At 41.9% G+C, this 21,025-nt stretch overlaps 2 protein-coding genes across 4 annotated transcripts in view; one reads left to right on the top strand and one right to left on the bottom strand.

The window, feature by feature from the left end:
- glt1d1 (glycosyltransferase 1 domain containing 1) overlaps positions 1-18,024 on the bottom strand; it is a 73,638-nt gene extending 55,614 nt beyond the window's left edge. Inside the window, exons 1-4 of one of the 3 annotated variants that reach the window (XM_048611247.1) lie at positions 17,678-18,024; positions 12,899-13,047; positions 7,373-7,478; positions 3,202-3,253 (exon numbers count right to left, since the gene is read on the bottom strand). In XM_048611247.1, the coding sequence (XP_048467204.1) occupies positions 3,202-3,253; positions 7,373-7,478; positions 12,899-13,047; positions 17,678-17,901 (531 nt within the window). In that variant the 5' untranslated portion in view covers positions 17,902-18,024. The remainder of the gene's footprint in view (positions 1-3,201; positions 3,254-7,372; positions 7,479-12,898; positions 13,048-17,677) is intronic. The other 2 variants (XM_048611249.1, XM_048611248.1) reach the window with 2 other exon arrangements.
- A 1,256-nt stretch (positions 18,025-19,280) lies between these two features.
- The window catches only part of slc15a4 (solute carrier family 15 member 4), a 63,871-nt gene continuing 62,126 nt past the window's right edge, over positions 19,281-21,025 (top strand). Inside the window, exon 1 of the mRNA XM_020511575.2 lies at positions 19,281-20,009. Within this exon, the coding sequence (XP_020367164.1) occupies positions 19,452-20,009 (558 nt within the window). The 5' untranslated portion in view covers positions 19,281-19,451. The remainder of the gene's footprint in view (positions 20,010-21,025) is intronic.

The following is a 21,025-nucleotide window of genomic DNA, read 5'->3' as shown; positions in this document are numbered from 1 at the left end:
CCAGATCCTTGAACTGAAGCATTAACTCCACTGTTCACAGTTGCAACTAGCCAGCTGAGTATTTCCAACATTTTATTTTGTATTTTCTGGCTGAGATCAGTCAAATGACCAGAAATCAGGTTTTAAGCCTGCATTGTTTAGTACTGCAAGATATAATGGCCTGGATTTTCTGCTGACAGTCATCATTATGCCAAAGTAAATAGGAGTAGCGCATTCCCGTCAAAGCACAAACCAACTGTCCCGGAAACTGGGCAATTAGTCTTCATCTGGAAGGTACCTAAGGAATTTAAGTAAAGTAGTTACTCAGGCAAAATAACTGTACTCAATCACCTCTCTGCAGCAGGACCCAACCCAAACTCCACCCTACTGCATGACCTGACCTGACAAACCCGACGGACAACCACCCACCTACACCCCCACCAACCATCACCGCCATCACCACAACCAATACACCTGAACCCCTGCTGACTGCTGCAAAAAAAGGGTCATGGTTTGCCTCCCTCTGACACGTCTGTGCTAGAATGGTCAGAACGGAAGTATGGTTCCACATTTCTGAGGCAGCCTGGATCGGAATCTCCTCTCAGAAATGCAGAGCTCCCTCCTTTCATTAAAAAAAAAGGCCAGACTGGCAATCTGTGTGGAATCCTGCCTGTTATGTTTGCCAGTCAAGTTTTTGGGCAAGTTATTTAATAATGGTAATTTGATTTTCTGATGTTAATTGGTAATAATTAAAGTAGAAAACTATATTTACAACTTTAAAGAAGACTGCCATGAAAATGTTAACTGAAATACGGCCGTTATGGAGCTCATGATTAGAATTGTTTGCTTCAGATTCTCAGTGGAACATACAGTTAGCAGAGACTATCACAGAGCAGTGGTTTTGTTACTAGACTAAGACTCTAGAGGCCTGAGCCATGAGCTCAATTTTTTAAATTTATTCATTTATGGGATGTGGGCATCATTGGCTAGGCCAGCATTTATTGACCATCCATAATTGCTCAGAGGGCATTTAAGAGTCAAATACATTGCTGAGGATGTGGATTCATGTAGACCAGACTAGATAAGGACAGTAGTTTCCTTCCCTAAAGGATATTACTAAATCAGATGGGTTTTTCCAACAATCAACAATGGATTCATGGTCATCATTAAATTCTTAACTCCAGATTCTTTATTGAATTCATATTCCACTACCTACCATGGTGGGATTTGAACCCAGGTCTCTAGAACATTAGTTGAGTTTCTGGATTAATAGTCTAGTGATAATACCACTAGGTCATTGCTCCCACTAAAGCTGCTATGGAATTTAAATTGTTATTAAATACTTTTGAAATGAAAATTCAGCAATAGTAACCATGAACATACTGGATTTACAGTTGTACATATCTATTTGGTTTACAAATATCTTTTTAGAAAACAAATGTGCTGTCATTTCTCAATCTGATCTCCGTACGCCTTCAGCCCCACAGTCTAAACTCAATGCAGTTTGACTTAACTGGCCACTAACTGGCCTAACTAGAAGGTCACTCAACTGTATCAATTGTTACAGAAGAGTCTAAAAAGAACAAAATCGGATGGACACCAGACATAATCATAGGCACCAGAAACTACAAAGACACAACCAAATCACGTGATCCTGCAAAGTCCTCCTCACTAATATCTGGAGATTTGCGTCAAAATTAGGAGAGCTGTCTCATAGACAAGTCAAGCAACAGCATAATATACATCCACCTAATAAATTTCCCAAACTGCTTCATCACCATTTCCAAGTATAGTATGTCCTGTTGTCCTGGTAAGCCAGACCAACAGAGTTACGCTTTGGGATACACTCTGGATTGAGTGAGCTTTTCCTGTAATGATGAAGCCAAGTACATTCTACTCTTTTTGTTGTTTGCCCACATGCCCATGCTGGTAATTGTGTCTATCACGTCCCAGCCAGCTTGGGTAGTAGTAGCCCCAAGCCACTCCTGACGACAGACAATTAAGTACACCACACAACATGCCTGCTGTAGCTCATGCTTTTCTCAGTGCTTCTTCCAAATTGTGTTCATGTGGAGAAGCACTGAATTCAACAATTTTACCAACAGGTTAGTTGTTCCCATATTTTGTGCTTGACAAATGGTTCAAATTTTTATTGCTTGTGATTATTAATTCCTTGGGAACTTAAATAAACCTGGGGAGGAGCTTCTGACAGCGAAAACCACAGCCATTATTTTGAAAGAATGAATTTAATTTTCTCATTCCCTGCACTTTTACTGCACAATGGCTTCAGCTCTGGTGATTCTTAGATGTTGAAATAGAACACAAAATAAGATTTTCTGAGAAGCGAATTATGTATTTTTAAAGTAAAATTGGGTAATAAGTATGTATGGATTCTGTTTACTTATTGTGAAATGGAAATGAACTTCATACATGCCGAAACTTTTGCTGCAGTGCCCTGCTATAAACATATACATCACACTCATGCCATTGTTTTTGTTATATTACGGCCATATTATTTACTATTTCTTCTAAAGAACTGCAAAATACAATGTGAAACTCTGCATAAATAAACACAATAAAATATTTACTCTAGTTCCTTGAAGCATTAATATTAATGCTGAAGCTTCTATTCCACCCATTAACCGCAATGACTACGATAAAAACGAATAACAGCAAATTTAAAAGGCCACTCAAAGTGGAGAAAATTCTAACAGGAATCAGTTGGTTAATGGTCATGTTTGTTTGTCAAAGTCTTCAGACTTCATAACATATTGACAAGGAGAATATTGTAAGCCTGTGGAAGCAAAAAGGTTAAAAATGGCTTCTGTTTCTTGTGATTGAAGGCCTGGGGAAAGATCAGTAGCTTTTCAGCTTTCGATCATTGCCACGTGAGCTTTGATGAAAGTGACGTGCAAGTGGTCATCAAGTCAGGATTAATTCTAACACCCTGAAGTTAAATAATCTGTTGAAACTCAGTGTTTGGCCTCAAACGTAAAAAACAGGAGAAAGTTCCTACAATTGCTTATGGAAGTCACACTCAGCAGGAGGCAATGCAGGACGGCATCAGGAAAAGGTACATTTGTTTACAAAAATGACAAAAAAATTAGTTATTGAAACCACGTTATTGAAAGCAGTCCAGTCCAAGTTAAAAATAGTTGTAAAAAATAACTGCAGATCTTGGTTATACATGTTAGGCAAAGCCAAGGTAATACAAAGACATACCCAATGCATCTCTGCTGTTTTCTTCAATTGGTCTGTGAAAGCCACCAGAAACCTGACAATTATAAAAGTTTTCAAAGAAAGAATATTACAAAGGATTCACAAAGGCATCATGTCAACATCTTGCTCTACATGGATGTTAGAAAATATAAAAAGTAATACCTCAAAAAGTGAGAAAACAGATAGGAAATTTAATTTAAAAAATTGGAGAGCTACAGACAGCTTCAGGGGTTATCTTTAATAAAATCCAAATTATCTTTGGCTCTCTGGGCAGCTGTACTAGACAAAAGTGGCTGAAGGAATTTCAACTGCAATAGTATAAATCTGCTGAGAATGATGCTATTTAATCAAAGTGTATGCTGAGCACGGAGCTCCACTAATAAGCCTCCAGTCATAATACCAATGACTTTCTAGAAAATTTAACCAAGATATCCATCACATAACCAGGGGATGTCAATAGGAAGACACAAAGATAGATACTATCCATGATGTACTAAGCCTTTGATAGCTTTTGTTAAACCAGGCTAATTATTCCAATGGTTCCAAGTACCATCAAGCAGATCATGATTTCTAAAAAAAAAATTACCATGTCCAATAGTAGTTTGATGAGACTCGTAACTCAATATCATATGCATTCACAGTACGGCACAGAATTGCTGCTGCAGAAACAGTATTGAAAAACTAAGATTCAACATTTTGTATGTCACATGAATGGTTACTTCCACAAGGATATGTGGACACTGAGTTGGAACTTGCATCTCCAAATGCTTTATGTATTTGTGATGTGTAATTAACTTGAATGAATAATACAGAGACAGTGCTTATTTTTGTAAGCATCATGTAATGTGTGAATAATATGCACTAATGCTTATTACTGAAGAAATGAAGGAGCAGCTTAAAGGTTCTCCATAAGCTAACAATAACCTAAATATTAGTTTTTAACTAGTTATGATGTTCCAGTAAATGTACTGCTACCAAAAAACATCATAAATCAACAACTTATGTAATGCCATTAAAGCAGAAAATAATTACCCTAAGGCACTTCACATGTGGAAGAAACAGATGCTGAGCCAATATAGGAGAGATTATATAAACAATGTCAGAAATAAGAGCAAGAGAAAACTGTACTTCTTTTAAGCTAGTTCCACTGTTCAATCCAGTTACAGACTAATCTTCCACCTCAATGCAATCTTCCCATATTACACCCAGGTGAACCCTTAATCACCTTACGGTCCAAAAATCCTCTGTCAGTCAGCGATTGAGCATTCATTAGAATTCTCTACTCAGAATGCAAAGTTCCAAATCACAGAGCAGATATTGCTTCTCCAATATCACCAATTAAATCACCAATCTTTATTTCTGTGACCACACATTCTGATTCCTCAGCTAGGAAAAACATCCTCCCAGTGTATACCCATTGAGAATCTTAGATATTTCAATGAGAGCACCAGGGAAATCCCATGGAATATAGAATAATTAAGACTTCTTCCTAGGATAACTTTCTCATTCCAGGAATGAGTCCAGTGAATCATTGATGCACTTTCTCCAAGGTAAGCATATCCTTTCTGCGGGATGGAGGCTAAAGCTAAAGTTCTACATGGTATCCAGGTGTGGTCTCATCAAGTCCCTATAAAATTACAGTAAGACTTCACTGCTCTTATATTCCAATTTCTTTACAGTAAAAGCTTGCTGTACCCATGTTATAATCCCAGATTAGACCCCCAAATGTAAGTTACTGTTTGGTTAGGGACTAGTAGCCTTTTTATTTAAAGTAGAAAAATGTTTGAAATTCAGAGTACTTACCGCGAGGATAAAGCCATAGGACTGCAGTTTCAAGTTAAACAAAATAAACTTTACTGTATGAAGCCAGAAAGTAAACAATCTATAATATCTACTTTATACTTTAGCATCCAGAATTAACACAAGGCAAATATGAATTAGGAGGAAAAGTAAATCCTTGTTTTGCTAGAATTTCTGGTTAAGTTTGTTGTGTCTTTTCAGAAGAGGTGGCTAAAAGCCTCAACACACCATATTGCACATTAAATGGCAGGTAAAACCAAGACTGATTCCACAGGCTTGCCAGCAACACACCTGTCACTAATCCCTGAATTACAAAATCTTGTTAACTCTGTCTTCTGCTTAAGGATTTCAACTGTGTCCAAAAATCCAGCCTCTCTAATTCTGACCACTTCAATGCCTGCTCACGTCAATTTCTTTCCTAGACTGTATTCCCCTTAAGTTTCAAGGCTACAGACCAGCACTGACTTTCTGGTACACAACCAGCTCTCTAGCCATTCTGAGCAGAATACTATTTCTTAAAGGGGCTACTGTTTTCCCACCAGCCAGCAGTACGAGTCAATGACATTCTACCACCTTCATAGCTCCCGATTATTTCCTTTGAGCCTCAAAGGAATGGCTCCAAACGCTTCCGGAGTCCTATCCCTTACTGTTAGCTTCACCTGATGACTCCCAGGGTTTCTTTGAGCCCTAATTGAGCAAGCATGCTAACTGCAGCTCGTGGCCATATGGGTTAGGTTTCTCTGGTCTTCTCTCAGTGATCTCTTCCATTGGTCTTTGATCTTCTAGGCCTGGGATGTCCCTTGTATAATGCTAAACACTGTGTCTCATGATCTTTTCTCATGCCTTTTAAAGAGCTGAATCCTTCAGCTGTCAAATGTAACAGGCACAACAGTGGCTGCTCTGCATATGGGCCAAAACTCATGGCCTACTGGGAAATGGAGTTTTGCGGGAGTCCAAAATGAGTTAAGCTCATGTTTCACAAAACAAGTAAATTAACTTTCTGTGATTTGTATACAATATTGGGCCATGAATACTGACATTGCTCAGTTTATCACCATTGAAAGAAGTTCTGCTTTTCTAATGTTTCTTCCAAAGTGGGTAATTTCATGCTTTCCTGCGTAGTATTTCATTTACTATGTTCCTGCCCACTCACTGCCTGTATTCTTTTGAAGTCTCGAGATGTCCTCCCAACAGCTTACTTTTCTATCTAACTTTGTATCATGAGCAATCTTGGATACTCTGTTCCCTCACCTCAGACATTGTAAATAGTTCAGGCCCATGCATTTAGTCTTACAGTACCCTACTAGTTAAAACCTGAAAATGTTCTGTTTCTTCCTATTCTGTTTTCCATTTATTAAGCGATCCTTAATCCATGCTCATGAATTATTGTCAAAGGCACTATCTGCAACTTTGTGTAATAACCTCTTTAATGGCAACGTATTGCATGCCCTAAAGCCATTATGATACTGAAAGTTGCCATTTGGCCCATCAGACATATGCTAGCTTTCGGTAGAATGTTTTTTGAAAATCCAAATGAATTAGATCCACTGGTTCACCCTCCTCTATGCTGCTCATTACAATCACTATCAGATTTTTCAAATGTGATTTCCTTTCCACGAATTCATGTTGATTCTGCTTATTTTAAATCTCTAAGTGCTCTTTTACCATGTTCTTAATAATTGATTTAACATTTTCTCAATTATTGATGTAACAGCCTTGTAGTACCATGGTTCTATTTCTCTCCTTTCTTTCAAATTATGTTATGTTTGCTGTCTTCTAATCTATGGGGATAATTCTAGGATACACTATCTCTGAGCTATCTCTTTTAAAACCTTGGGAAGTGGCCCGTCAGGTACAGATCTGTCAACTTTAAGTCTCATTAATTTGTATTCTATTATTTCATTAATAATAGCTTTAAATTTCTAATTTTCACTAAATCCTTGTTTTGCTAGAATTTCTGGTTAAGTTTGTTGTGTCGTTACAGAAGAGGTGGCTAAAAGCTCGGAAGACTCATTTGCTAATGTAAATGGGAATGTAATTGAATAAGGCTTGCGGACAAAGTACTATGCTGCTAGGCATGCAATCCCTGACTTGGAAAAACTTGACACCATCACTGGATATCTGAAATGGGAAATGCTTGGTTCTCTAGCAGCATTATTGTTCATTTTGAGCACAAAGAAGCATGATTATTAGATGTAACGAGGCAGGAACAGAGAAGCATTCAAGACTGACTCACAAATTACAAAAAAAATTACACTAGCAGTCTTGCAGGCCATCTTACCGCTATTAATTCAGATTTATTGATGCAATAGCTAAACAATTGTCCCCGCTTCCCTCCATCACAGGAGAAAATAAAATGCATGTTTGCTGTTACCTAGATTTCTGCAGGACAGTCTCCATGACCTCATGCTTCTTTTCATCTTGGATATCTTCATTGATGTCTGTTCCACCAAATATAACTCCATATGGAACATTACTGCCTAAAAGAATTGGTATTTTTACTTATCTGCAAACCTGTTTCCTTCAACAACTGACTTAGTTCTCTACATCAGAACATAAGTAAGTGAAAAACTGTATTTCAGTTGCTTATGTTGATAAATATTGTTCACTTTGACACCATTTCAAGGTGGGAGGAATAGTGTGGAGTGGAAGGGACTGAAACTGAAAGGGAGAAAGTGAGGGGAAGAAAAAGTGGAAGTAGGAAAAAAGGAGGAGCAGCAAGGAAAAGAACCATTTTCAAAAACTGCAAATATTCCATACTTACGTGAGAAGAAAAAGATGCTGTGAATCTGGCATATATAAAATTATAGCAGCGTTGATCAAATTGAGGTTTGTTGATCTGTGTACATGGCAGAATGAGTGAAGAAAAACAGTGGGACAAAGAAAGTTTTGGAGCTCTTAATAAAGTTTAAAAATCCTATTAACTTGCTGGAACAGGTCTTCACCTTAGGTACATTGATGCAAAGGCCTTTCAAAGATGGGAACATAGGTATAAAAGAGGTAAATGGCATTCTGGATATTATACAGCAGACAACGATGGTGAATTTGTAAAATGACTCCTTAAAGCATTCCCATTCTGGGCATTCCAAAATGGGACATAATTAGAGCTGTAGAAAGACATAGCAATGATTCAACAGAATTACATAGGAATAAAAGATTTTAGCAATGGACAAAGGCTACAAACTTTTTTATCCAGAGATAGTAGGAACTGCCGATGCTGGAGTCTGAGATAACAAGGTGTAGAGCTGCATGAACACAGCAGGCCAGGCAGCATTAGAGGAGCAGGAAAGCTGACGTTTCGGGTCTGGACCCCTCTTCAGAAATGGGGGAGGGTAAGGGGACTCAGAAATAAATAGAGAGAGGGGGAGGCGATGATGGAAAGTGGATAGAGGAGCAGATAGGTGGAGAGAAGACGGACAGGTCAAGGAGGCAGGGATGAAGCCAGTACAGGTGAGTGTAGGTAGGGAGTTAGGATGGGCGTTGGTCAGCGAGAATGGAGGGGCGGGTAGGTGGGAGGGAAGACAGACAGATCAAGGAGGCGGGGATGAAGCCAGTACAGGTGAGTGTAGGTAGGGAGTTGGGACATGGGTTGGTCAGTGAGGTGGGAGAAAAGACGACAGGTCAAGAAGGCAGGGATGAGATGGGCTGGTCTTGGGATGAGGTTGGGGGTGGGGAGATTTTGAAGCTTGTGAAGTCCACATTGAGATCATTTACCTGCAGGGTTCCCAAGCAGAACATGAGGTGCTGTTCCTCCAGCCTTCGGGTGGCATCGTTGTGGCGCTAGAGGAGGCCCAGGATGGACATGTCGTCCAAGGAGTCAGAGGGGGAGTTGAAGTGGTTTGCAACTGGGAGGTGTAGTCATTTTTCACGAACCGAGTGTAGATGCTCCACAAAGCGGTCTCCAAGCCTCCGCTTGGTTTCCCCGATGTAGAGGAGGCCACATTGGGAGCATAGGTGCTCCACAAAGCAGTCTCCAAGCTGCCGCTTGACTTCCCCGATGTAGAGGAGGCCACTTCCTACAGACAAAGGGGGTGGCCATGGGCACCCGCATGGGCCCAAGCTATGCCTGCCTCTTTGTAGGATACATGGAACAATCCCTCTTCCGCAGCTACGCTGGCCCCATCCCCCACCTCTTCCTCCATTATATCGACGACTGTATCGGCGTCGCCTCGTGCTCTCACAAGGAGCTCGAACAGTTCATCCACTTAAGTTCACCTGGACCATCTCTGATACCTCTCCCTCCTTCCTGGACCTCTCTGTCTCCATCTCTGGTAACCAGCTGGAAACTGACATCTATTTCAAACTCACCGACTCCCACAGCTACCTAGAATACATCTCCTCTCACCCTCCTTCCTGCAAGAATGCCATCCCCTATTCCCAATTCCTTCCGCATCTGCTCCCAAGATGAGGGATTCCACTCCTGGACATTCCAGATGTCCTCGTTTTTCAAGGACCGCAATTTCCCCTCCACAGTGGTTGAAAACGCCCTCGATCGCTTCTCTTGCATTTCCCGCACCTCAGCCCTCACACCCCCTCCCTGCAATAACAACAAACACAGAATTCCCCTCGTTCTCACGTATCACCCCATCAAACTCCGGATTCAACGCATCATCCTCCGCCACTTCTGCCACCTGCAATCTGACTCCACTACCAAGGACATTTTTCCCTCCCCACCCTTATCTGCATTCCGGAGAGACTACGCTCTCCGTGACTCCCTCATCCACTCCATACTTCCCACTAACCCCACCACCCCTGGCACTTTTCCCTGCAACCGCAGGAAGTGCTACACCTGCCCCTACACCTCCCCCCTCACCTCCATCCCAGGCCCCAAGAAAATTTTCCACATCAAACAGATGTTCGCCTGCACATCTGCTAATGTGGTATACTGTATCCGCTGTTCCCGACGTGGCCTCCTCTATGTCGGGGAAACCAAGCGGAGGCTTGGAAACTGCTTTGTGGAGCACCTACGCTCAGTTTGTGACAAACGACTACACCTCCCAGTCGCGAAACACTTCAACCTCCCCTCCGATTCCTTGGACAATATGTCCATCCTGGGCCTCCTCTAGTGCCACAACGATGCCACCCGAAAGCTGGAGGAACAGCACTTCATATTCTGCTTAGGAACCTTGCAGCCCAATGGTCTCAATGTGGACTTCACAAGCTTCAAAATCTCCCCACCCCCAACCTCATGCCATGACCAGCCCATCTCATCCCTGCATCCTTGACCAGTCCGTCTTTTCTCCCAACTATCTGCTCCTCTCCCATCACTGACCAAACCCCACCCCCACTTCCTACCTATTAGCCTCATCCCTGCCTCCTTGACCTGTCCGTCTTCCCTTCCACCTACCCGCCCCTCCCTCCCCACTGACCAACCTACATCCCAACTCCCTACCTACACTCACTTGTACTGGCTTCATCCCTGCCTCCTTGACCTGTCCGCCTTCTCTCCACCTATCTGCTCCTCTATCCACCTTCTATCATAGCCTCCCCCTCTCTCTATTCAGAGTCCCCTTCCCCTCCCCCATTTCTGAAGAAGGGTCCAGACCCGAAACGTCAGCTTTCCTGCCCCTCTGATGCTGCCTGGCCCGCCGTGTTCATCCAGCTCTACACCTTGTTATCTCAATTTTTTTTTTCACCGGAATATAGTTTAAATCTTTCTTCCAAACATAGAAGAGGGATTGTAGGGGAGGTTAACCACCATATTTCCCTCACCAACAATTTCCTGTAAGAGGAAAAGAAAGTCGTCCAAAAAATTCAGCTTAATTGATGACAACATGATTTCCATGAGTCAACAATTGCCACAGGACATATCCCTCCAGATACTACAAACAATACTTCCAAGTATTCATCCAACTCTCTTATTGGAGTAAAACGTCACTTGCGACAAGAACCAGAATAATATGCTAAAGGTCAATTAATTGCTTGAAAAAGAAAATTATTGAACACCTAACCTGATTCCATAGTTGATGTAACCCCTCATTCTCACTAATTTACCTAATCCAAATAATCTGACCAAATTCACATAGTCTAGTCCATTCAGCATTTTATATGCTTCAATCAATTATCCACAGAACCTATGTTATTCCTAAATTGAACAGATTCCCCTCTATGGGCCTTTCACACAAGAAAGGAACGAACCCAGTATCTGAACTATTTCCAGATTCTCTACATCTTCCACAAAAGAAAGAGAACCCGTATGCTTGAACAGGCCTATACCATTGTCTTGTGTAGGAACTCGCTCCTTCTATCTTACCTTCCATTGTAAGGCAAAAACTGATAACCTGAACGGAAATAGGGTCAAAATTGCATTACATTGCTCCCTGGATCGCTGAATGTGAAAGCATGAAAATATTCTCCATTACTGGCGGAAGAAAACACTACGCAAATTCCAATTGGCATATTCCTGATCACAATCATACGTAGAAGTCAATCAGCCTTGCAGCCATTTTATAGAGGCCTTACCAATAAAATGTAATTGCCTTCATTTTCATACATTAATAACATACTTTTCAGGGAATAAATGTACTTTAGCCCAGAAATGTTTCATTTAGAATTTGTTCCTCTCGGTCTTTGTTAGAAGTTCTCAAAATTTACACCATTTTGCAATTTGTTTTGCTGAACACTGGAAGAAAATATAAAACATGAGATACAATTCTAAAGGGGATGCAGTAGCAGAGGGACCTGCATGTGTACTTGCACAGTTCATTAAGTTTGTATGGCAGGTGAAAAGAGCAGTAAATAAAGCATACAGTGCTCTCTGCTATATTAATAGGGGCACAGAGTACAACAGCAAAGAGATGATGTTGAACTTGAATAAGACACCTGTTAGACCTCAGCTGGAGTACTGAGTATGGTTGTGAACATAACACTACAGGAAAGGCAAATGCATTGGAAAGAGTAAAGAAATGATTAACAAAAATGGTCCCACATCTGAGAGCTTTGGCAATGAGGATAGATTTAAGCAGTTGGACTGCTCCTCATCTCTGCTGAGATGAGATCTGACTGAAGTTTTCAAAACCATGAGTGAGCTGGACCTGAGTAGATAGGGTGAAGCCATTTCTGCTTGTAAAATAAACAAGAGGGTATAAATTTAAAATGCTGTGTAAATGAAGCAAGAGTGATGTGAGATAAAACACTTGCAAACACAGCAAGTAGTTTGTGTATGAAATTGACTGCCTGCAAATATGATGGAGGTAGGGGGCATTGTATGGTTATTTGGATAGTAATAGTGTGCAGGGTTATGGGGAAAAAGCAGGAGATAGGAACTGGGGAACAGAGTCAGTTCAGGCATGGTGAGCCATATGGCCTCCTTCTGCACCATAATAACTGTGATTCTGTGAACAACATAAAACGTTTTAGTACTGTAATTACATTTAAATTATCCTCAAAAATGATGTAAATATCACAAAAGATGTTAGCACTGCTTTTCTGCCAATTCATAAATTAAGTCAGGTTCAGCCTCTGCTTTATATTCAATACACTTTGAACTTTTTTAATGCAGACCTCTTATTTTAGAGAGGGTTGATAAGCAGGAATTTTCCATTGATCTAGGTGGTTTGGTCAGGATACTAAGAAGCTGGTAACAATAACAATTATTTAGACAAAATTAGTTTAATATGAGCTACAATAAGAAAGCAAGTCTGAATTCAAATATTCCACTTTTATAAAATGTCATAAAAGGCAAATCAGATATATTTAATGGAGCATTGTTTACTTTTGACTTGCTTTCACAATATCTACCTTTTTTCAGAATAAACTCAAGCAAATTTACTTTTTAATTATTGAATATAATTGATGTTTAAATATAATAAACATTTAATCACACAGTGAATTTTTTTCAATGCTTTTCTACCAAATTCCATCACCTAGAACCTGTTCCAACAATACAAGTTTACCTTACCTAACAGTAATTTTCCTCCTTTGTAGAGATGGATTGTCATTACTGCTTCAAACTTCTGTTCATTAATTAAGTCGGAAACTTGCGAGGGTGATTTAAATTCGGCAATATCTCTCAGAATACATATGTGGCCACTACTTTGTATATATTTGCTACAGGCAAGAAAGATAAAATAAAAATAAAATGTAAATTCTGGCAAGCATTATGGCTGAGTTTACTAATGCAAAGAATGCATCAAAACATCTTTCAGATTACAAAATATAAAGAAAATCTCAAGATATTCATTTACTGTGTGCTTTGTTTTATCACTTTTCTGCTTTTTGGTAAACCATTTCCCATTTCAGACATCATTTTTCCACCTTTTATAAATTTTTGAAGGTTTTAGTTCCCATCCTCCAACCAGCTTTTGTTACTACAACATTTCTTTGGGTTCCAGTTGCGTTTCTGGTCAATGCTGAATGTCCCCACCCCCACAATGTAATGTTGAAAATTGAAGAATAAACAATGTAAAGCAATTGAAAGTCAAGAGATAGTTCAACCTTTTCTTGTTGGATCATTTTGGAATATTCACCTATTGATTGCAATAAATAGGAGAAAAGTCATTGATGTAATTTGAATGGAAGGAAACGGTGAGAAGATGCTGGTTCTCTCCCAGAATTCCTGCTGATAAGTTTATCACAAAGGTCTAAGATTAGAACAGGTACCCAGATTGGTTAGGGCCAGCAATTGCTAGAGAGAAGTGGGAGCTGTGGTCTTGGCTGCAGAACCAAGATCCATGGCAGGAGTTGGGGGACTGAGATCCGTGGGCAAGTGTTGGGGTCTAATGTCTGGAGGTAGGAACTGTGGTGCTGAGAATGAGGAACATGGCCTGAGGTCTGAGGAAAGGAGACCAAAACTGAGCCTCCCCCCAGTGAGATCTAGACCCATGGGTTCTGGGAGTAGAGGGCAGGCAGGTTAGGAGCCAGCCACTGATTTTCCAATGGACCTTGAGGAGCCATCACTGAAAGCAGCCGTTTGCCCTCTCAAGTAGGTTTGAGCATGATCACTGAATGAGGGAGACTACAACATTGTTGAAGGGTAACAAGGGGTCATGATGGAGATGGGGAAGGATGAACAACAAGAAGCTAAGGGAGAAATGTGGAAGCTGCAAACAAGCTGGGAGAGAGGTAAGCTTCATAGGGCTGTGAAAGAGGGGTAAGCTGCAAGAGTTGGGGTTTAGGAAAGACTGGGAGACTGCGGTGGGGCAGTGGTGAGAGAAACAGAAGGAGGATGTGAGGAGGAAGTGGGAGAGAAAGTGAGGTTGCAAGGTAGGCTAGGAAGGGGGAAGGAGACTTCTAGGGGATTAGAGAGAGAGAGGGATGGAGGCTGCATAGCAGGATATGAAAGAAAGAAGCTGCAAAGAAGTCATAACAGTTTCAAACCCGTCAACAAAGAAATACTCAGCTAACTTGGAAAACTAGAAATCACTAAGATAATGAATTACCTCCAAATGATTATGATTTTCTTTGTTACACCGTGATGGGATGCAAATCTCACTGGTTGGGCTGGTATTTATTGCCCATCCCTAGTCCCCTTGGTGAAGGCGATGGTGACTTGCTTTCTTAAATCACTGCTGTCTATTTGCTGTAGGTACACCAACAGGGCTGTTAGGGAGGGAATTCCAGGACTTCCAGAATTGAGAAAAGTTCCAAATCAGGATGAACGACTTAGAGGGAAACTGCAGTTGATTATGTTGCCATCTATCTGCTTTGTCCTTCTAGATGCTAGTGGTTATGCGTTTGGATGGCACTCTCTGAGGAGCCTTGATGAATGTTTGCAGTGCATCTTGAAGATTGTGATAATTGTTCTACTGTGTGTCAGTGGTAGAGAGAGTGAATATTTGTGGATGCAATGCCAATCAAGCAGGCTTCTTTATTCTGGATGTTGTCAAACTTCGAGTGTGGTTGGAGCAGCACTCATCCAGGCAAGTGGGGAGTATTCCATTACACTCCTGACTTGTTCCTAACTAGATGGTGGACAGGCTTTGGAGAATCAGGTGAGATACTTAGCCCTTGTCTTGCTCTTGTCACCACAATATGTAAATTGCTAATACACTTAGGTTCTGGTCAATAGCAATCCCCAAGATGTTGATAGCAGTGAATTCAGTGATAGCAATGCCACTGAATGTCAAGGGGGCATGGTCAGACTCTCTCTTGTTGGAGATGGTCATTGCCTGGCACTTGTGTGACACAAATGTTATTTGCCATTTTTCGGCACAAACCTGGATATTGTTCAGGTCTTATTCCAATTTCGACATGGACTGCTCAGTATCCGAGAAATCATGAATGGTGCTGAATGTTGTGCAATCATCAGCGAACATCCCCACTTCTCACATTATAACAGAGGGAAGGTAATTGAGGAAACAGCTGAAGATGATTGGGCCTAGAGCATTACATTGAGGAAATCCAGCAGAGGTGTCCTAGAGTGAAGATGAGTGACCTTCAATAATTGCAACCATTTTTTTGGGCAAGGTGTGACTCATAGTCAGTGGTATCACAGCATACAGACCTCCCCTTAACCCTGATTCCCATTGACTCCAGTTTTAATAGGGCTCCTTCATACCACATTTGTTCAATTATAACCTTGGTGACAAAGGCAATCCCTCCCATCTCATCTTTAGAGTTCAGCTCTTTTGTTCATGTTTAGACCAAGGCTGTAATGAGGTCAGGAACTGAGTGGCTCTGGCAGAATCCAAACTGAGTGTCAGCAGTGCTTGATAGCTTTACTAACAAGCTAGGCTAGACTGATGAAGCGCCAATTGGTTGGGTGGATTTGTCCTTTTTCATGTACAGTACGTCTCTCAGCAACTCTACACATTGTCAGATAGATACCAATGTTTTAGCTGTACTGAATAGGTTGGCTAAGGACACAGCAATTCTGAACCATAAGTCTTCAGTACTATTGCTAAAGTGTTTTCAGGGCCTGTAGCCTTTGAAGTTTCACATTGTTTCAATAACCTCTCGATAACTGGTCAGCAAATTGAACTGGCTGAAGATTGACACCTTTGATGCTGGGGACCTCAAGAGGGGACTGAGATTGTTCAAAAAGCTTAGCTTTTGCACTGATGTATTGAGCTACCCCCATCATTGAGAATGGGGATATATGTGGAGCCCCCTCATCCATGGAGTTCTTTAACTGACCATCGCCATTCATGCCTAGATATGGCAAGACTGTAAACTTAGATCTGATCCAATGGCTTAGTTATGTCTTTTGACTCATTCATGGTATGTGGGCCTCACTGGCTGAACCAGAAATTATTGCCCATCCTTTGTTGCCCGTGAGGAGGCAGTGTTGAACTGCCTTCTTGAACCAGTGTGCTGTAGATAGACCCACAATGCATTAGGATGGAAGTTCCAAGATTTTGATCTGGCATTGTTGTTGTTTGCCAGCATGCTGTTTGGTGTGCAAATCCAGTGTTTAGCTTCACCAGGCTGACATTTTATTTTCAGCTTTCCCTGGTGCTGCTCCTAGCATGCTCTCTCGCACTCTTCATTGAGCTAGGGAGGATCCCTTGGCATCCCCTGGCTTGATGGCAATGGCAAAGTGGAGGATATGCCAGGCCCTGAGGGTACAGATATATTTGATTATAATTCTGCTGGTGTTAATAACCCACAATGCCTCACAGATGCTTGGTCTTGAATTGCTAGATCCATTCGAAGTCTGTGCCATTTATCATAATGGATGGCATCCTCAATTTGAAGATGGGACTTTGTCTCCTCAAGGATGGTTTGGTGGTCACTCCTACTGATACCGAAATACTTCTATTTCCACTACTGTGCAAGTCTAAACACCATATATATGAACAGAAGTAGAAGGCAATATTACTGTGACTGCACTGCCTGACAAAGGGATTAGTGAGAATGTAAAAGTAGCTTCTAAATTAACTAAGACTATATTGAGGTTTGGAGTAGAGACACCCAACACGACTGACAAAAATACATAATCACTCTTTGTCCTTCCTGACCAGTATTACAATACCAAGGGAATATACACTGCCAGAGGGGTGTACTGAGGGAACATTGCATGAGCAGTACATTGGGCATGTTGCACTGTTAGAATGGACGTATTGCAAGTGCACTGCAGTCAGAGGAACAATATCAAGACTTGGGATTTCACTGACAATGGCTTTTGCTCTCCCAACATTTAACTGGCAGAAAACGTGATGCGCATGTCTCAAACGAACTTAAACATGTATACAGGGTTGCACGTTTAGATGTGTAGTTGAAAAATCACGGGGTCTTTCATTAGGAAACTAAAGAATGATGTGGGGTTGGTCGTATGATGCAAGTGGTAATAATATGTAAGAAATTATTAAAAATAGTCTCCTCTGTGACTGAGATGAGGGGTCTAAAGGGAGTACGGGTCATGGTACGTGGGTGGTTATGGCTATGACCAGGAGAATTCACACAGATGGAAAGGGCAGAGTCGAGGAAACATCAGGAAGCAACATATTTCAGTCACAGCCGTGATGTCAAATGCAATCACTCACAAGTGTACGAAAAAGTGCCTACGTCTCCAGTGAATTGGATGGAAGTTTTCTCAGTGCTACATTTCCCACAGGATGAAATGCTGTCGGACGTTCAGAAATCTCTCAATATTAACGGTCACCATTGTGTGAATGGCCCTGTGCAAGTTCCAGCTTTTGAAGAAAATAAAACTAAAACCTTTAGGAGTCACTAACTCCCACTTCAGCGAACACAAAATGTGTTCCTGACGGTGACTCGGGCCATCAGTCAGCCTCACCTTATTCTTTGAGCTGTCGTCCTGTTCCCAGTCGGAAGACGGAGGGAGGCGAGAAAGAGCAACTTCATACCGAGCTGCGGATTGGAGCCACGCAGGCAGCAAATGAACAAACCCACCCTCTCGCCCGATACCTGGCACTCGGCAACACATCCAGCAACGCCCGAGACCAGGGCCTGGCACAGGTGACAGCTATTCCACCCAACCCCAGAGCCAGCACCAAACATGGGCAGCTCTCCAACTCAAGGCGGGGAAACCTGACGCCATAAAACATGGCGAGCTAACAACAGCCAAGACCGGCATGCCCGCGGAATCCACGCGGAACGTAAATAATTAAATCAATAAATAAATAACTGCCATTGGGGCGGGGGGGAGCCGGAGCTGTGATTGACAGTCCTGCTCTCCAATTGAAACTTGGTATGTCGCCGAGCTGCATCGTGAATGGGCTGTCTCCACGCCCATCACCGTGTTGGCCAACGGATGCGGACCAAGTAGGAGTATGGACCAATAGGAGCGGAGCTACGGATTATGACCAATGGGAAGTGGCAGCCTTTGTGCATATCAGCCAATGGAAGAGGTTCGATTGGTTTCTGACCAATAGAAAGTAGGGGACGGTAGGTGTATTAGCCAATGGGTACAAACCTGAAGCCGGGTCTTTGAACTCGAAATGTTAGCTAAAAGCTAACAGCTGAAACAACTGCAGATGCTGTAAATCCGCAACAAAAACGAAATTGCTGGAGAAGCTCAGCAGATATGGCAACATCTGTGAAGGAAAAAAGAGTTAACGTTTCGGATCCGGTGACCCTTCCTCAAAACCGTTCTGTTCAGTGGTTAGCACTATTGCCTCATGGTGCCAGGGCTCCCGGTTCGATTTTAGCCCCCAGGTGACTGGGTGGTGTTGGCACGTTCTTCCGTGTCTGTGGGGGTTTCCTCCCAGTGTAAAGATGTGTAGATTGGCTATGCCTTTTAAAAAAAAAAGTTGCCCTGTAGTGCCCAGGGAGGTTGAGTGGGTTAACCATTTTAAATGGGGTTTACGGGGATGGGGTGGGTCTGGTTGGGAATGCTCTTCGAAGGGTCAGTTTACACTCAGTGGTCCAAATGGTCTCTTTCTACACTATGATTACAATGAACACAGTGCAATAACACAGTGTGGAGCTGGAGGAACACAGTAGGCCAGGCAGCATCAAAGAAGCAGAAATTTTTCTGAAGAAGGGTCCCGACCCAAAATGTCAGCTTTCCTGCTCCTCTGATGCTGCTTGGCTTGCTGTGTTCACCCAGCTCTACATCGTGTTATCTCAGACACCAGCATCGAAAGTTCTTACTATCTCTGAATACAGCGCAATGGTTTCTGACCACTAGGTTATGAATGGCGTTTTAACCAATAGGAAAAGACGGATGTTATTGGTGGCCAATAAGAAGTAGATGAGACTGTTAGCCAATGGGTATAGAACAATTGTTTTGACCAATGGGAATGGAATAATTTGGAAGAATTAACCAATGGGAATGATGTACTCGTTTCGAACAATGGACGCAGCGAGTTTCTGACCAATGGGTGCGACATACGGGCAGTTACCCAGGTTACGGTTGCTGGGTGGAGAGGTCATGACCCCAGGCCTGCCACCCTGATCCCCTAGTGGCTGGGGGCCAGAGCCTGTGTTGGACTGGTGCTTATGTATCGTGACGCTGTGTTTTACTCAGAGACCCGTGATCGGCGAGTTAGTGGCCTGAAGCCGTCTGACAGTTCGGCAGTTACGAGCCGTGAAGTTTTATTTGAACTATGGAGGGCCGTCAGGGTGATGAGAGGACTCCTCTGCTGCCGGACAGCCGCTTCACATCGGCAGCTTCTGCCTTCCAGGGCCGGCGGCTGGCCTGCGCTGCCGTGTTGGTCACCGAGTCCCTGGAAAGGGTGGCGTTTTACGGCATCACCTGCGGCCTAGTGCTTTTCCTCAACAGCGAGCCTTACGACTGGCTGGGGCCGCAGTCAGGTCAGACTCTGCTGCTTTTCATGGGCATCAGTTACTTCATCTCTCCCTTTGGAGGTTGGCTGGCCGACGCCTGTTTGGGCAGGTTCCCCACTATCCTCCTGAGTATGGTCCTGTATCTGGCTGGAATGGTGCTTTTCCCCTTCATTGCGTGGGATCGGACTCGCCGTAGCCTTTGTGGAGAGTTGGAGTTCTATCCTATTGTGGACCCCCAGTGTTTCCACAACAGTTCCAGTGCTTGCTCAATTGGCCGGAATAGTTATTGCACACCGGCCATCTATTCGGGATTGGTGCTTGTCGCACTTGGTGTAGGATCTGTGAAAGCAAATATAACTCCTTTTGGTGCTGATCAGGTAGAGTATTCTTGATCTACTGTTTTCGAAAACTACGAAGTTGCGCACATTGCCACTATCGAAGCAGTTTTTCGATTCTCACTACTGGCATTGTAACTTTTCAAAATTTTAAATATGGCCCATTTTGGACAAAACAGGGAAGTGTCTAAAAATAGGAAGCTTGCAGCCAAATCTTTCGGTTAATTCCATTCAATGCGTCCCTGATTCCCTGACATTTATGGAATGTAGTATTTTGTAGTAACATGGTAACTTTCAGTACCCAATGGGTCAGATGATTATAATAATTCAGCTGCAAATTGGTTAATTAATATTGACTTCAATTACAAACATGTTGTCTTTGGAAGCTAGCTTATAAGAGTCCTTTTTGAGGAAAAGGACGTAATTTCATGAAATGTTTGCCACTTTGACTTCAGCAAAATCGACAGACGTGCTGAATTTCTCCAGCAATTTCTCTTTTGCTTCAGATTTGCAGTTCTTTCTTTATTTAAGACAATCAGCTTGTTTGGAGTCAAGCTGCGGAAAAAATATCATTTTGCCAGGAAGTGTGACGTACATGAGCACACTTTGCCTTTTGTGAGGACTTCTTCTCACTAAGCAGTCCTTTCAATTAATATGTTGCTTATAATCTAATGCACTTAATAAACTGTACGGCTTATTTTGCAAAAGTGGAGTCATTTCTTCAGGCTGATATGGAAGTTTGAACTTTAAATAACTTTAAATAACTTTAAATAACTTTAAATAACTTTAAATAACTTTAAATAACTTTAAATAACTTTAAATAACTTTAAATAACTTTAAATCTAACTTTGAATTCAGAAAAACTGAATAAGTTTTTAATCATAAACTTGTGATTTTTTTTTCCCCAGTCTTGACTTTTCTGTAGTTATCTTCAAATTATAAAAATTTTCATAGTATTAAAGTATGTATTTTGATAAGTAAGATTACTTTCTAGATGTTAGAATGTGCTGATCTTGTGATTGTCACATGCTCAACTTGGTTGTCATGTGTTCCAACTT

Source organism: Rhincodon typus, chromosome 24 (genome assembly GCF_021869965.1).
Source record: "Rhincodon typus isolate 14 chromosome 24, sRhiTyp1.1, whole genome shotgun sequence".
NCBI classification, from domain to species: Eukaryota; Metazoa; Chordata; class Chondrichthyes; order Orectolobiformes; family Rhincodontidae; genus Rhincodon; species Rhincodon typus.
This window is presented reverse-complemented; position numbering and strand designations above follow the sequence as displayed.